The sequence below is a fragment of the Vicia villosa genome, linkage group LG7 (genome assembly GCF_029867415.1).
Source record: "Vicia villosa cultivar HV-30 ecotype Madison, WI linkage group LG7, Vvil1.0, whole genome shotgun sequence".
NCBI lineage: Eukaryota > Viridiplantae > Streptophyta > Magnoliopsida > Fabales > Fabaceae > Vicia > Vicia villosa.
Window position 1 is genome coordinate 74,808,315 of NC_081186.1, and position 18,364 is coordinate 74,826,678.

At 35.5% G+C, this 18,364-nt stretch overlaps 1 protein-coding gene across 1 annotated transcript; it reads right to left on the minus strand.

Moving 5' to 3' along the window:
• Positions 1-2,180: 2,180 nt before the first annotated feature.
• Positions 2,181-15,994, minus strand: LOC131620849 (sister chromatid cohesion protein SCC4). The gene is made up of 13 exons (XM_058892026.1): positions 15,683-15,994; positions 15,442-15,593; positions 12,509-12,650; positions 10,830-10,946; positions 10,178-10,679; positions 9,674-9,712; positions 9,456-9,577; positions 6,069-6,215; positions 5,826-5,915; positions 5,601-5,725; positions 4,496-4,701; positions 2,826-2,950; positions 2,181-2,741 (listed from the first exon to the last, which is right to left on the minus strand). The coding sequence occupies exons 1-13, from the start codon at positions 15,893-15,895 to the stop codon at positions 2,547-2,549; spliced, it is 2,175 nt and encodes a 724-aa protein (XP_058748009.1). The 5' UTR covers positions 15,896-15,994; the 3' UTR covers positions 2,181-2,546.
• Positions 15,995-18,364: the final 2,370 nt, after the last annotated feature.

The following is an 18,364-nucleotide window of genomic DNA, read 5'->3' on the forward strand; positions in this document are numbered from 1 at the left end:
AAGATCTCCCCAAGCAGGTTGAAAGTAAGCCTCCATAAAATGATGTTGTAGGGGATGTGGAGTCTAATACGAAATACTTTACTTCTATTGTCCTGGCGCTCTCCCTTGAACTGAATGTTGTTTCAAGGGTGATGTGGCCTGTGACTTGTACATGTTCGTCTAACAAACCAATCAGGAACCCTTGAAAAAATCTAGTGTTATAGGGATCCATATGAAGCCCCTAGAAGGTGTTGCAGAACAAAATGTTTGCAGAGTTGTAAGATCAATTAACACTTGTTTCATATCCTAGTTGGCATGTTGAATCATGATGGCCATGTGATCATTGTTGTAAGGGAGTACGCTGATAGAGTCTTCTATTGAAAAGGTGATTCTAGGCTCCCACTCAAGGTCAATGAAATGGCAGTGCAAAGAGATCTTGCTTGGGTGTTCCCCTAGGTGTCTTAAATAAATAAGTGTAAGGAGAGTAAGATGAATTCCTGATTGGTGCTCCCTTAAAAGTTTTAAATAAATTCAAGGAGAGTCTTGTGAATTCCTACTCAATGCTCCCTTAAGAGTCTTAATAAATGCAAGAGCCCGATGGAGTACTATTTGATGCTTCTGTATAGGGCTTAAATAAATGCAAGGAGAGTCAAGTAAGTTCCTGCTTACTGTTCCCTTAAAAGTCATAAGTTATGGTCGGGCTCTGTTCTTGACTAAAGGTGTACAACTTATTGGAAACATCGGGGGTGCCTCGTTAACCCATGTGCTTGCAGAGGAAGAGAGTGCTACCTTGATATGCTATTTTATAGGTAGCAGTATTTCATGATTACATATCACTCATCTCCAAGACTTTAATACGACTATAGTAATGTATCTAATCTTTAATGTTCCATGTTGTTGAAACCTCCTTGCCTTCCAAATTTTTAAGCTTGTATGCTCCTCGGTATTTTAACGTACTTGGTAGGGTCCTTTCCAATTGAGATATAGGTTGTCTTTCCTGTAGGGGGTCTTACCTCTTTTAGCACTAGGTCTCCCTCATTAATCTTTCTTGGTTTCAAATGGTAAAATGAATGTGAAGACATCAATTTTAACATAATCTACAAATACAAAACTTTCAATTCAATGTTTAATCATCAATTTTACATAATCCACATAAACAAAACTTTCAATTTAATGGTTAATAATCAATTTTAACATAGTTTCTCCATTTCATTTGACATGATGTGTATTGTGCCAACATGATGTCATGTATCTTTGTTGTAATCTACAAAGCAACATGTTATGTTTAAAATAGAACGCCTATCGTGCCTGCGAGTGAGGCATGTTATGTTTAAAATAGAGCGCCTACCGTGCCTGCCAGTGAGGCATCACAGTCGCTGATGGAGAAAATAAAGCGCCTATGGTCTTTTTTAAAATTAGAGGATCAAAATGAATTCCGAGTGCAAGATACTGAGACGGAAAAAAAAATATTAAACATATTTTTATTTTGTAAAAAATTATTAGTTTACCACTATTTCCTTATCCTCAAAGTTGATAACTTTATGAAGGAGAGTCTGAAACCATCCTGATCAAAACTCCAACTTGCCTCATGAGTTTGCTCTATAAGAGGACTGCAACTAAAGCTCTTACAAAAGGATTTACTTTATCATTATTGAGTTCAAGATGAAGCAGCTGAGATTTTCCAAAGCAAGGTTGTATTGTATACCCATACGGTTTTCTTTGCTGTAAATTGGCATTTCCCCATACATTTACAAAGATTAATGACTCAATCTGGATTCAAATTCGAGACTGCCTGTTAAACCAGAAGAGACTTGAACCATTTTACTCTAGCACTATTAAATTCCCACCTCCAACAGATTACAGATTCAGATTGGAAGCACCATCACCAAATACCAATGGCTGCCAGCACGAATAATTGAAGCCAAGGCGCGCCTAAGCATGATAAATGCTAATACAACTTATCATCCCTGTTTTTTTTCTAATCTTAAACAATCAAGTACACGCCAAATGTGGTAGAAAATGGGCAGAAACTCCATATTGCATTTCAGAAAACAAGGGCAGAAAAAGTATATAGAAAAAATGAAATTCCTTGTCAAACAAACATTTCATCAAAATGTAGTATACATGGAATTTTATCTGTTTAACACTTCTGCATTTGATTTCCAACAAGACATCTCTAAATGAGAAAGGAAATTGACATCTGTGAACTAAATAAAAAACACTATAAATAGCCGAGTTGAACACATTAAATTATAACTGAGATACATAATACAACATATTCTACTTTTTTTTCCTCTAGATACAAAAACCCTGTTATTATGTTACAATGTTAACATGTTAACCAGTGAGTTCGTCCATCTATCCTACTTGGTGTAACTTACGAGTACATCCTAAATTAACTGTGCAGGATCTTTAACAGTGATGATGCATGCATGATAGAGAGCCTTGTTGACAAGAGGTAAGATGGAAACCTGATTGGTGAAACTCTTCAACCTGCTTGCACCTTGGAACAATTACCTGTGATTAATTCACAATAATATACAGGGTTCACTTCAATGAGGAAAGCACTAGCTTCTTCGTTTTCCACGTCGTCTACTGCTACTATCATCTATATCAATTAGCCTTGATGGTTGAAAAGGTGAGGGTGCTGGCAGGCCAATAGATTCTGGAATATCAAGATTGACACCCGCAGATTGGGCATCCATTTTACGCTTGATGTTCAACCCATGTTCCTGCTGAACTTCAAATCTTGCTTTGTCAATCTGTTAATCAAAATGGTGAAACAAACTATGATTAACTAAAAACCTAAACAGAGAGATAGAGCGGCTTTGATGAGATGAGCTTACTATTTCAATATGATAAATGGATGCTTGTGCTTCAGCCAGTTTCTTCTGCAAATCTTTCGATATTTTTGCTTTATACTCATCATTCTCCATTTGGCTTCCCTTTTCTCCTAATTCTTTATATAAAGCTGCAAAAACCAAGTATAACATTTTTTCAAAATACATTTTAAAAAAAGAAATGAAGAAAACACATCCATTCACTCATCTATTAGCATATAAAAGTTGCCGTTATCTGACAGCTAATGTATCGGCTAATTACCAGACTAGTTTTCTACAAATACTTGTCTGATGGACTGAATCAAAGTTTTGAAACATGAGTTTATGAAAAGTTGTTAAGTCTATGTAGGCTCAACTCAGAGAAGATCATAAGATCTTGCGGGATTATGTTAGGGACCCTATTTTGGGGCTAGGCCTAATGAATTGATTACAGCCCAAACTCTATCTCATGGCCCCAAGGTGTGGCAAGTTTACTCAAGGAAGGGTAAGAGAGTATCCAAAGTATTGGAAGGAAAGAATCTAGGAGTATATCTAAAGAATAGCTTTGTATTCAGTTAGAATGGAGAGCATCTAGCCCTCCATAGGAGCCTAGCTGTGTAGCAGTTGTGATTGTCAAGTCAATCCTTCTGTAAACTTCCTCAAAGAAAAAATAACTCATTCTCATTTTCAATCGTCTTATTGTTTTTCTGTCTATTTTATTACTGTTTCATTAGGTCCTAACAGATTATGAGTGAATCACGGTTTTAACTACCCACGAACAATGAAATTACTGTTTTTTGCACCACACAGCCTTAGCATTCAACTGTTGTTGCATTTTTGGTTTTCTAACCAAAAAAAGCTTGAACATTGTAATTTTAGGCATGCATTGGAGAAAATAACCATTATTTTATTGACTAGTTCAAATACCCTCAAACTTGTGATTCTATGTGTATCTATACGAGTCTACCCAAATTTACATTAACAATTTTGTAAGCAAGCTGGCTCGACTTTGATACCTAGAGTCATAAGTCCATACGATTTTATGAGTTAAGTCGGGAGTTTGAACAACCATTGATATAATCAACACATTCATTCATCCGATAATACTTGCAATTTACACAACACTTCCTTTATGATTTTTCCTTATCATCAGGAATCTCTCTGCTACACTTTCTCGAATTTTCTTGAATTTCACACTCTAGTTAAGCAATTATAACTTCAAATTCTTTTGCCAGGAGAACAGTATAAAAATAAATGACTGGCCTTTGATATTCTAAAACACCAACATATATATCAAAAAATGATTTCTAACAGAATCTACAAACCAACATCAGATGACTAATGCCAATTTAATTAATCCAGTTCACATGAAATTCTGATTTTGAAGGGCACCTGCTTCTTAGATAAGATTGGCGAGGTTAGAGTTGAGCACATGTAGAGAAAGGAACTAGGAAAAAAATTATAATGTTTACAAGTATAGGTTCCATGCAGTTCAGAGAGAAAAGATACCAGGCCCTCTTAAACAATATTTATCAACAAACCAGAACAGAGCACACTGCAAGAAATGCAAGACACAGTGGAAGCTATCTAAAAACACAGACAAGAATAAAATAGTGTGTGCTCTGCAATCGATAACTTGGGCACTTTTAAAAGTAATAAAAAAGATATGTTAACAATAAAAAACTATTAAGTAGTACCTGTCAAAACAGACAGTACCCAGACTTGAGTAGGAGCATCAGAAAGCTTCTTTGCCAAGGTCAAAGACGATCTCAATATCTCCCTGGCTTGTACAGTGTCATGTAATACAAGGGCCAAACTGCCAAGGGTTGTCAAATATTGGGAGAGAAGCTGATGGTTCCCCAAAAAACTATGTGCCAGCTGCAATCCACTCGCCAAGCGATTTCTACAACAAATTTAAAACTAAGAGAAAAGAGGAAGAAATAAAAACATCAAACTAAGGCACATAGACTGTTCTTATTATTTGTATCCATGTAATGTGTTAGAATATTAAAAGATATCTTATAATATCTTTATATTAATTTAGTGTCTTCATATTAATTTAGCATATCCTAGAGTATCTCTTAATATCAGATTTAACATTAGTTATTATTATCATGATTTGTTCTGATTTTCTAAACTGATCTGTAGTCCTCTTCAAGCTCATGAACTTTGTGCTTCCAGACTTCTTCACTCAGACACGTACAAATTCAAGTAATCATGAGATACTGAGAATTTGTGGTCAAATATGGTAAATATTTTCTTTGCGACAGATGTTTTCTGATCTTTAATTGCAATTGCAGACATAAATTAATTATTAACCTTTGCTTATTATTTCCAGGGAAAAAACCACTTCTATTTTTGAAGATGAAATAACTAGCTCTGTTAGAAAGCTTTAGATGATAAGCTATTTTGAACACAATAATCTAAACCAGAGTAAGTTATTTTGAAAAAATTGAAGAACGATAGCTGTGCGCAAACAATGCAGAAATATGTCAATGTTATTGTTTGTATTAGCAGATTAATTCAACCGAAGTCTTGGGGAAATCTTCTGCATTGATTTAAAACATTTTGAATCAAATAGATATAGAAAGTAGAAACATTAGACATACAAACAAGACTAGAAATTGGAGATTCACATCCAGAGTCCAGACAAACAACCTTGATGGAATTTGAATAAAAGTTACACGAAAAAAATCACTTTTATAGAAAGTAGAAAATTTTCCATACAAACAAGACTATAAATTGGAGATTCACATCCAGACAAACAACCCTGGTTTGGATAGAAGTTATACGAAAAATTACCTTGCTTCTTGAATATCCCGTTGCTTCATCAATAAAAGACCATAAGCAAAAAGAATGCCCGTTTTCTCTCTAACTCCTACAAAAGAATCCATTATACCATAAACTGGCCTAATCAAATCAAGTGCCTGCAGGCAAAATATGTTTTGGTTACAAAATAATGCCCATGGGTTCAACCTGCTTCAAAAAAAGTAAGTAACACCAATTCAACTAGAGGTATCACTACACCTGTGAAGTGGATTCAGCATCACCAATGCAGATATAAGAAACAGCTGCATAAACCTGGCACATAGTTTGCATGGATTTGCTGTCTGTAAGCTACACAAAAATATGAAGTTATATCAGGATGACCATTAAAGTATCCCCATCAACAATTCATATCATTATCTAAACCAGCATATGAATGTATCACCAGTAAAAAAGCTGAAAAGAGTACGTCTTGATCACTACAAAAATATATACTATATATACCTTTACTGCTTCAATATAATGAAAGGTGGCTTCGTTATAACAGCCAACAGAATGAGCATATTGGCCTCTAAGCATCTCAATGATGCATTCACGTGGCTGTAATATTGTCGGAAATCGCATGAACCAATTTTTCATCTGTACCAATGCCTGAAAATTTGCACAGAATGCCATTAATGATTTCAAGTATAACAGGATGCAAATTCGCTGCCAACTATTCAATCCACTACACTAGTTGGAAACCACGTGAACCAATTTTTCTTCTTTAACAAAGCATGAAAATTTGCACAAATTGCCATTAATTATTTCATATTTTAAGTATGACATGATGCAAATTGACTGCATACTTTTTAAATCCACAACACTGGTACAACAAACATATCACCAAAAGCAAGCCGGCTAATAAGGTGGGTATTAAATGAGATTTGAAGTTTAACAGAATACAATGCTAAGTTATTACATCTTCTCTGTAGAAAGAAAGAATATGAATAATTATTAGATACACTACAATATATAGCGACCCTCGTACTTATATTAATAGGTTAAAAGAGTAAATAAGAAAGACAAATGGGCCAAGTTCATATACTTAGTACCAAACTCTAATAATATAATATTATAATATAACTCTGAATACTCCCCCTCAAGCTAGAGCATATATATAATCATGCCCAACTTCTTACAAATGAAATCACTACGCACTTCATTCAATACATTTATAAACAAATCTGCTAGTTGATCTCTTGTCCTAACATAGGAAGTAGATATGAGATTTTCTTGAATCTTCTCTCTGATAAAGTGACAGTCTACCCCAATGTGCTCTGTTCTGTCATGAAAGACCGGATTTGATGTAATATCACACCACAATTTCATAAGACAATTATTCTCAAATCCCATCTCATCTATGATTTGTCTTACCCATATCAGTTCACAGGTAGTTTGAGTCATAGCCCTGTATTTTGCTTCTACACTTGATCTTGCTACTACATCTTGTTTCTTACTTTCCCAAGATATCAAATTATATCCGAAGAATACACAATATCCTATGGTAGACTTCTGATCCATTGGACATCCTGCCTAATCTGAAATCTGAATCACAAAAAGCCTCCACCTGCATACGCCCATGATCTTGGTACAAAAATTGCTTTTCTGGAACTTTCTTCTAATACTTAACAATGCGGATTAGTGATTCCCAATGAGTATCATGGGGGAAGACATAAATTGACTTACAACACTTACAGGAAAAGCTATATCAGGTCTCATAACACTTAGATGGCTGCTGCGAAATCTGAAACTGTTTAGATATTAAATTCTTCATCACTCATAATTATTGAATGCCCTTCATTTTGTGGATTGAGAGGGTCAGGCTAAGACAATATTAGCAAAGTGAGGATTAGCTTGTGCATGGGGACAACGATATCAGTAGTGACCAAATTCTCCACAACCAAGCACTGGACAGGAGCACCACGACCACCACCCACACGACACGACCACCACATCCTCCTCTACCTCCATTACGAAAACCACTGCGGTCTCCAGATTGCACAGCTAAAGCTAAGCGGTGAGAGACTGCATAACCTGAGAGAAAACATCACTAAGGTTATCAACCTGCTTATTGGGCAAAATTTGGGATCGAACCACCTCATACTCTGAATCAACACCAAAAAGCCAACTCAAGGCTCCAAGTTTCTTTTGTTGAGTTAACATCTCTTTGACAGATTTGCATGCTAGAAGAAAAGTCAACTCCTCGGTATATTTCTTAAACTCCAAAAAAAAATCCATCAATGTACGCTTATTCTGTTTGGGACGGAAAATCTCTTGCAGAAGAGCGTAAATGTGATTCAGATTATCAATTTTACCAAAAATAAACTTAAAAAAATCCCACAACTCTTTCACAGTCTTGCAGTGAGTAATAACCGCCTATCAACAAAATTCATAAGTAAGGCTGAAATACGTTTATCCTCTATTCCAAATTGTTGCTGCCTTCGACGCTATTTTCAATTTCCGTTGACATTATTTACCCAACAGCACAGCAACATACACAATTTCAACTCGAAACTCACAAAAACACACTGAATTAATGTAGAACACCACCAAAACGCCTGCTAAATCCAACGAACTTCTATCAACTCTCAAAAACACCGGAACCTGTTCCAAAACCACAAACCATCTGCTGCCGAATATGCTCATTTCAGATCGCACACAAAAAAAAGAGTAAAACAGTTATTTCATTAATCTGCAAATTTCTCCATAATTCGGTCGCCAAAAAATACTTTCACCACTCTAGCATGCCAAATCGGCCTTCTCTGAAGCTGTTGGTAGGGTTCGGTTTTTTTTACGGCGAACCCCAGTAGACTCTAGATACCATGAAGAAAAAAGAAAAGATATGAATAATCAAACAGATCCACTACAATGTGCAGTAACCTAACCTCTAGATACATAAGAAAGACAAATGGGTCAAACCCATATACTTAATACTAAACCATAGTAATATAATATTATAATATAACTCTTAATATTCTCAATCTCATCCTTGTTCTTAAATGACTGCGGTGACAGAACAGTGTTGCAATTTTGTGGCAAAGATGTCACTTTGAGGCCATGTCAGGGCAGTTTTTACATGGAAGTCACTATTTCCACAACAGTGTGGCAGAAAAAGCCCCAAATCAACATAAAAAGCAAAATAAAAATGGACAAAACAAACCCAAACTGTATTTAACACTAGAACCCATTTTAATCTCAACTAACAGAATGTTTCAGCCATACATCACTTGCACTTATCTGTCACCCACAGTAATCAATATAGCATGACTGGCAGTTGTAAGTCATTAGACTTGGTAACCTGCTACTGCAGGTTACAGGATTGCTACTATAAATGCAACCCTTGTAACTAACTATTCATTCAATGAAAACAGAAATTCTGTTACAACAGAATTATGATCAGAAGAGATCCAAGTTTCTAACAGTGAATAGCACCACATCTTTGAGAAAATAGTGACTTCCTCTCTCTTTTGTAATATCTATTTCCATATTTTTGTTTAAAATCAACATAAAAAGGAAAAAAAAAAGGATGGGCAGAACAAACCCAAACTGTTTCTCTGTTTTGTAAATTGTGAGTTTCTTAGTCTCTGCTCTGCAAAAAGAATATTGCTCGTTTCCTACTTTTATTTTTTGTTTTGATTTCAATTATATGAGTTTATCTTCTTTATTTAACGGGTCTCTACTTTTTCTCCGTTTTTTTAACTGTGTTCAACAACATTTTTAGTATGCTGTGAGTTTTTTCTCCTTTCACTGTGAACCACGATAAGCCATCAATAGCATTGCTCGTCCTTAGTGCTCACACAATATACAACAGGAACCCAAATATATAAGCATAACATGAACATAACAAACCTCTTGTGCTTCAGCAAACTCTGTCCGTGTGAGCTCTATGGCCACTTTGTTTTCAAGAAACTGAATTAGTAGCATTAAGTATACTCCAGCCATATAGATAGAAGATTGTTGCAAATCCGCTTCTGCTAAACAAGAAAGTTTAACCAGTTACATATGGAATCTTTGTTTGCATAAAAGCGTAGTAGTCTTGTGAGTAAAATAAGAATAATGAATCTCACCTCTGACACGATTGGTAATTCCAAGCTTCACTAACTCACCTGCAAGGAAGAAAAAACATTCTCATAAGGAAAATGACTCGAAAGTGGCACGGATCAGTCTCCACAGCAATGCACACCAGCAATTAGTAATATGGAAATACATATGCACAAATAACAGAAACAAAACCAACTCCTTGATCATGTTTTTCGAAAGAATAATCCAAAGGAATGATATGCTTCTAATCCAATGATGTTTCAAAAATGCATTTAACATTAAATCCTAGAAACAACCAGAAACTACATTTTACGGCTGTGATTGGACATATAGAATATCTGGCAAGTAGTAATGATGATAGGTTGAGTAAGTGCAAATTTGAAACAGCAATTTCTATTTAAAATTCCAAAGTAGTACTTGTATTTGCAGTTTAATGCTTTTGCTTTTACATGCCAAAAACAAAAAATTGATCCAAAGCCAAAAGAAGGAAAATATATGCACACAAAGACCAAAAACAGTTACCGAACAACCTTGAATTATACGCATGCCAGACTGTATGCGCTTTCCACACTCCTTAAAAAGTCCTTTTGGGCGCCCAAATATAACAACTATTAGATCAACAAGTGCATAGACAGCACTTTTAGGAAGCCATTCCCCGTCAATAGGAGGTGGTGCTAATTGAAGCTTATCTCCTAGTGTCCTTCTACCATTCCCAAAATATACTGGTTCAAGAGTTTCCCGCCCAGTTGAACTGAACCCATTCATGTTTCTCAGCTGTTCTTGAATCATTGCTTGCTTCTCAGACAGTGCTGCCCTTTCTCTGTGGTGAAGATCAGACCTGGAAAGACTTTGATCTAAAGCACTGAGCTCCTTCACTAGCTCTTGCATGTGCTGTGTTTGCTTCCTTTCAGCCTTCACGGCAGCATCCAGATTGTCTACATGGGGCGCGGCATTCTTGTAATCACATAGCCGCGTTCGATAGAATATATGCAGTAATTCATTATAAAAGAGCAAGCCAGGGCATTGTTCTCTCTGAGGATTGTGCGGAAGCAAATGGGTAAAGAGTTAGATTAAATTCAAAAAGGAATCAAGGTTAGAGTTCTGTTGCAATCATGCACATGTCTGTGGCTGAAAACTGTCTACACATGGAAAAGCTAGAAGCTAAAGAACATTTGAACTCACTTTATCTGGCTGAATTGACTCCCAAATCTCATTGCATTTATTAACAGCTTGCTCAACCAAATCATTATCATCCCATTGCACGAGGTGGACATGCAATATTGAAGTGGCAAAGAACATCTGGCCCATAACAATAAAACAAGGAATTACTGACAGAGACAGACAGATGGCAACTATTATAACAAACTCGGCATAATTGCAACACCGCTTATTTTAGCAAACTAAAGTGTTGACACACATGCAAAATGTGTGAAAAGAAGTAAAATGTCAAAATAAAACCAGGTAAAAAAGATGAAAGAGAAGAGTTAAGAATAAGGGAAGGAAAAAATAAAGGAAATTTTATTCATTTAAAATTTCAATTTAGTTTTGATTATATTTGTTAATTGTTATAGCTTTATTAAAAATTTATTAAAAAGGTAGTTTTAAGGTTTTTGGTGCAAAAGTTGAAAAGATATCCAGAAGGTTCTACCTATTAGTGATGATAATTCAGTTTAACGTATGTGACTCAGATGCAAAGGGTGGAGAAGGAAGCAAATGAACTTTTGACAACTGTTGTAAATAATTAATTTTAACTATTACTGGTGTTATTTTTTACTATTGTTAGTAGTAATTTATATTTGGACCTTAAATCCATTGGTTAGGCCCATTAGATTAGAATGGTCTATATAAAGAGATTCTTGCTCATCTACGTTGTCGATAGCTCGCTATAGTGGCATAGAGTAGTGGAACCGGACCTCACTTCAACGCTTTTGGGCTGCTAAGTGCTATCCGCGATAGTGGGAATAGCGGCCACTATTTGTGGCATCATGGCAGCGCACTAGCGGTTTTGTAGCAGTTTGCAGACCGCTATTGTGAAGATGAGGGTAAATTTGTAAATTCATTTTTTTAAGGGCGAATTGGTATTTTGATCCTTTAATTTGACCTAATATAAAAGCACAAGTGTTTGCTTTAGGGTCATTTCACGTTTTTTTTCTTTCCGTTTCCCTCTTCACTCACGTGTTTGCGTTTCAAAAAGCCATCTTCTTCGCAAAACTTCCTAGCACAACATCTTCAACATTCTTCATCGCAAATCAGCAAGTCATTGACCGTTCTTCCAAAATCATCACCATTATTCACCTATTCATCTATTTCTTCACCTTTCTCATCCATTCACAGCAGCCTTCCCCTCTATGTTGCTAGGTTTCTCTTTTATTAGCAACCATGACGCCATCTTCTGCAAGTATGACACAAACTTCCAACAACAAAGGTTTTTTTAAACCTATTGGTGACAATATTGACATAGGTTGGCAGTGGAACTTAGAAGTGAAGATGAGGCAGACGCGGATGTGATTTAGTCATTTTATTTACGTTTGTTTACGTTAAGAACTTGGTTTAGTCATTTTGAGTACATTTAGAATTTGATTTTGATGAAAACTTATATTGATGGTGCTGTTGGAATTTATGCATGTTGTTGCAACTTCTCATTTTAAGGCATTATGTATGTTGTTGGAACTTATTTTAAGTATTTATGTATTCATGTTAAGTATTTGCCTTGGTTTTTAAAGCTCACAATAGCGGTCATCCCGCTATGCCGCTATAGCATTTTGGGGCTCCGGCGCAGCGCCGTTATCCGAGATTAACAACCTAGGTGCTCGTACATTATTCATATTTGAAATATATTTTCAGTTTTCACAACAACTAACCTGCAACTCTGGGTAGCCTAGTTCTGTAGCACAGACATATCCACATTCTAAGGCGGAGAATGAGCCCTGGTGGTCTCCTTCAATTGACAAAGCATTTGCAAGCTGTGAATTGAAGTTGCAAGACCACAACTTCGTTGAAATCCTTCAACATGATAAACAAAAAACATGTAACAAAAGCAGCATTAGTTGGTAAGATTTGCATGCAACGCAGTCATTTTGATAACACATAATAAAAATATGTGATAAATAATTAACTATTCCAATCCCATAATTCAGAATTTAAAAAAAGAAGCTTTCCATCTGTTCATCAATATAAAATATTCAACAACTTTGACGTATATATTATCAGACATGAATACTCATGTGAAAAAGTAAAAGGTGATTTTCAGGCTGAAAATATATAGGTACAGCCGTGTAGGTAGTAGGTACACAATTACTATTGAGTTTAGTTATTTATCATGAAACAAATGGTACAGGTGCGTGAAAAGAGGGAAAAGCATAAATGATAGGGGGCATGGAAATAACAAACAGAAAATGTTTCCTTTACAATTTACACTCTGGTGTAAAAGTTACAATTTATGAATTTCCATTCATACAAATCAGAATTTTCCAATACTATTTAGCATTTACCATATACAGACTACAGCTACTGTTTTTATAATCTCTCTCAAGTTAAAACATAAATATTGTTAGACGCTGGCCTAAGGATCTAGAGGGGGGGGTGAATAGATCTCTCTAAGTTTTTAAGGATTTTTCTACTGACTCGAGCGAAAGCGGTTCTGAATCGACTTGCGTCTATTCTGGACCGCTATTGCAAAGATCGTACGTGTTTCAAAACCAAAGAATAAGTGGAATTGATGGTGGAGTAATATGATAGCTAACCAATACGTTTAACAACTGAAATCCAATTAACTTCTAGATTGACAACTTTGATTTGCAATGCAGTAAGATTGGATCAAGCAAAAACACAAACACTTGGTGCTTATAACCAATTATGAACAGAAAGTAAAAGAGAAAGTAAAAGCGACAAGAACACGATATTTGTTTAGGCAGTTCGTCGATCGTCCTCGCTACGACTACGTCTGCCCCCAATTCCAAATTGAAATTGGGTAATCTTTCATTAATGTTGAAAGTAGTATATACAAAGAAGATAACAAAGCGATAAACGATAAACCAATTATGTCGATCCTTTGAATCTTCTTCCCCCTTAATCTTGAGCCAGATCAAGGTTATCCAAGAGCTTCACTTTGATTCCCTTCTGCAGTGTCTTGATTCCTTGAACTCCCCGTTCCTCAATCGTTACACTCAGCCGAATCCTCAATGAACGCCTCTTGATAAAAACCCCCAAGAACCACCCGTCGTGGAGGACAAAACCCGCAGATTTTATTCACCAACAAACCCCACAAACCTTCACCCACTAGGAATCTTCAATTCCGTTCCATGGACGTTATCGAACTCATCACTAACCCGCAACGCAAGAATGATTATGTGTAATTGTGTTGGAGATGATGAAGAACGAAGATGAGAAGCATTTGTGTATCTTTCAGTCGTTGGTGTTTATTGAATAATTACCCTTATACAATATATATGATTGCATAACAGTTAGAACCAAGAAAAACTGATTTTTGAGCTTTCTTGATCAGTTAGGTCGACCACTTGTAGTGCTTAGGTCGACCTAACAGAGCTTGCAGAATTTTTCTCCCAGTTAGGTCGACCTGTTGAAGGAGTAGGTCGACCAGAATCCTTTTCTGATGCATTCTGGGGACTTTTTCACAGATCAGGTCGACCTAGTTGCCATGTAGGTCGACCTAGCAGACTGATGTGAAGATTTCTTCATTTTGAGTCGACCTAAATGGTCTGTGAGTCGACCTAGCAGAGGTATATGGATTTTCCTTCATTTTAGGTCGACCTAGGTTGATAGTAGGTCGACCTAACTGCTGATTTTCTGCATTTTTCATGTCCAGCTTGTGTTGAGTCGACTTATATGCCAAGTGGATCACCTTGTGCTTGCTTTCATGAGTGATCAAATTTCTCCTTGTTATTTGAATGCTCATTTGAGTTTGCCATAAATCAAAAACATCTTAGAGTGTAATCTTGTATTCACAAATATATGCATCAAGCTTGTCACAATTCATAAATGGAGCATATAACTATCATTTACTATCTTTAGATCTACTCTGCTAGCAGACCCAGTTAAAACGTGTGGCAGTTACAGTAAGTTGATTAGAGAGGGGGAGAGAGAGAGAGAGAGACACACAGAAAGAGGGGGGACTGGTATAAACAATAGGAAGGAACTACTTATAATAAGTTTTTTAGACTTGGAGGAGGATATATTGTATCCCTCCCTATTCTTCAGTACTGCTTTTTTACCTATGTTTCAGATATTGCTTCTCAGCGTTGAACACTGCATTTCTTTACTCCAATTCTTATATGTCATACTAACTAGCCTGTCTGATTTAGACTCCAATGTAAACAAAAGGAAAAGGAAAAAAAAATAACTTCTCAATGCATTTTTTACAAAAGCAAAAATACGTTAGCTTTGTTCAAAAGCTTATTTGACCCCTCTCCGAATGCTAATATGTTCTAAGTGAACATTGACCAGAGCAACAAGCAAATCATACAACAATCTCATTCCGTGATCCCTTCTCATTCCTTGACATTAACTGCAAATACATGTCGCAGCCATAATCCCAGTTACAAATCTTTACTGAAACCTCTATTATTAACCAAAGAACACATTTCATTCATAGTTTTAAAAACCCGCCCGCAATTTGACCGCAATTGAAACCATATTAATCACTATATTTGGCAACAATTCTACACTCCACAGTCCACAATATCTAGAATTACACTCAAAACCACAATTTAAAACACAAAATCCTAAATCCAAAAAATAATAAAAATTAAAAGCAAAGACTTAGTTAGAAGCATACTCATTTCCAGCAGAAGCAGCAAGCTCAAGACCCTTAAACAAGACTTGTTTCTGAGGTTGAATAGCTCCAAGAAGCTGATAACACTGACTCAACAAACTATAAGCTCTACACTTCAATTCAAAACACCTAGGTATAGACTTCAAAAGCAATTGCTACATCCACAACAACAACAACAACAACAACAAAATCAATTAAAAAAAGCGTTAATCGAACGAATTCGAAGGATTGAGAAGTTACTAACGGCGCGTTCGAGGTGAGTTTTAGCGTGATTAGCGTTGTGAGAATGATGAAGAAGGATTGAAGCGATTCGAAGACGAGTTTTGACTTCAACTATTGGGGAAAACGAAACCTCGCTTTGACAAATTGCTTCTAGGCATTTTACGGATTTTGCGATTTCGCCGCGATTTTCGTGATAATCTGATAAACCCCAGAGTCCTTCTGCTACTTCTTCCATTGTTGATTCTTTGTTTACTGTTAACCCCTTCTCTGAAATTTCAACTCATTTTTGAGTTTTGACAATTTGATATTCTAATTTTCAATTTCAACAAATGATTTTTATTTTTTGTTTAAGGCTAGAAAATGGAGTCAACAGTCAACTGTAGTGAAAAAAATAAGAAGAAAAGAAAAATATTTGGTTTTTTTGTTTCTTTTGTAATAGTTGGGCTTGCTTTTTTTTTTTCTCTCTATATATTGGGAGATACTATTACTGTTTACACCCAGTTTTTAATAAGTGTATTATTAATGAGGTTGTTAATATTAAAAATACTACGCTTACTTATCTGGGACAATTATTTTTTCCCCAAAATGTCTATGTTCAGATGTTAATTTATTGAGTATATATTTAGCACATGTGTTAAATGCAGTGGTGTTTAATATAATGGACCAGAACAATAGAAAATTGATAATCGAATATATTCAAACTAAAAACTACAAAAATATATACTATAAAGGAAGAAGAAATTTGAAGAAGAAGGAGGAGGAGGTATGCGTGTGTAAGACTATGTATACAAGAATGTGATACTATAACACACCATCAGAGTTGAGAGATAAACCATGTTAAGACAAAGCACATGGTTTAGAGTAACACACAAAAGAAGAAGAAATCTAACCAGAAGGTTAATAGCCTTCTGGTTACAATCTAACCTTTGTGTAAAACCTTTGTGAATATGCTTAACCAGGAAGCATACAATCTAACACAAAGGTTAATAACATATTCTCTTGATAAGAGAATCTGGAGTCTCTAGCTTTCATGCTTGAGCAGAAGTCTTGAATTGAGGTTTAGGCAAGGAAGTCTCTTGTTTGAGGACTTGGGCAGAAGTCCTGGACAGTTGGTTTGGGCAAGGAATTCTCAATTAGGTTGATTGAGCAGAAGTCCTAAACAGGTTATTTGGGCAGGAAGTCTCTTGCTAGCGGGCTTGAGCAGAAAGTCCTGAATAGGTAGTTTAGGCAGGGAAGTCTCTCGCCTGTGCGCTTGAGCAAAGAAGTCTCTTTCTAGTTTGATTGAGCAAATTGTAATCTGAATGATTATATTGAAAATCTCTTGTGCTGCAAGGGGACTGGACTACTCTCAATTATGGAGGAACCAGGATATATTATATGTCTCTTCAATTAATTTTGCATTTAATTATTCCGACATGCACAAAACTCTAAGGTCAAACTCTGATCTGACTTAGTTCTCCTTGATATAGAATATGACATTGTCTACTCGGTTTTGAATAAAGATTTGAAAAGTAATATTTGGTAATCACAATTAAACCACTCTTCTTGTGTATATTTTTCTCACCTTCATAAAGGTATCAAAAAGAGGAGGATATACCTATCGTATTCACATCCCATTTTACCCATATTTTCATAGCAAGCCAAGAGAAGACGCGTAACGACATCTTTGGGGTTGTTCAAAACAAAATTTATCAAAACTCAAAGGAAGAACTTTAAAAATATTTCTCAATCAATGAGGTAAAGAAGGCCATAGACCGATTAAAAGGTTCGACTTCTCTAGGGCCATATGGCCTTCTTGCCATTTCTATCAGCACTATTGGGATATCATGGGTAATGATGTTAGTGACTTGGCCATTAATATCCTAAACACAACCAATTCAATCTCTAATCTTAATAATACTTTAATATGTTTGATCTCTAAGGTTAGTAAGCCTACAACTACTTCTCATTATCAACATATATCCCTTTGTAACTTCACTCTTAAGATTCACTACAAGAAAAAGGAGTTTTACAACACATGAGTTGCGACGGTTCCCATAAAACCGCCTTTATTCCTGGACTACGACAGTTGTCACGAGAGGTATAGCCAACCATCACATATTTTTAGGCATGTTGAATAACATAATTGCGACAGTTACCAAAGAACCGTCCTCTTTCCACACTCGCAAACGTAAAGGCAAACTGTCGCGACTACTTTTTCCAATCATAATCGTTACTTTTTTTTGACCAATAATCGTTACTTTTTTATTCTTTTATTTTCTCACTTTTTTCTTTCATTGTTTTATTTTCCCATCCTTTCACTTTTATTAATTATAGCTAGACGTCTACCCGTGCGATGCACGTGAATGTTATGTGGAATTAGTAATAAATGTAAAATCAACTTAAAAGTAATTTATAAATGTAATAGATATATTTCCTAAAATTTAATAGAAATAAAAGAGAGCAACATAAATATTAAAATAGAATAAAAATAATATGTCACACATGTTTGAGTTTAGGGAAACTAATATAGATTTAATAATGATAGTGAAAGTTTGATGAAATAAAAAAATTGAAATAGATCATTACAATTATTTTAAATTTTAAAACACTTCTTTGTAACAATATTTAACGTGGTTTTTGTATCTCGATCCTCACCGGTAACTATCAGTAACTTCAAATTGTTGCTTCAAGTAACTCGTGAAATGGCAACATATAATTGTCC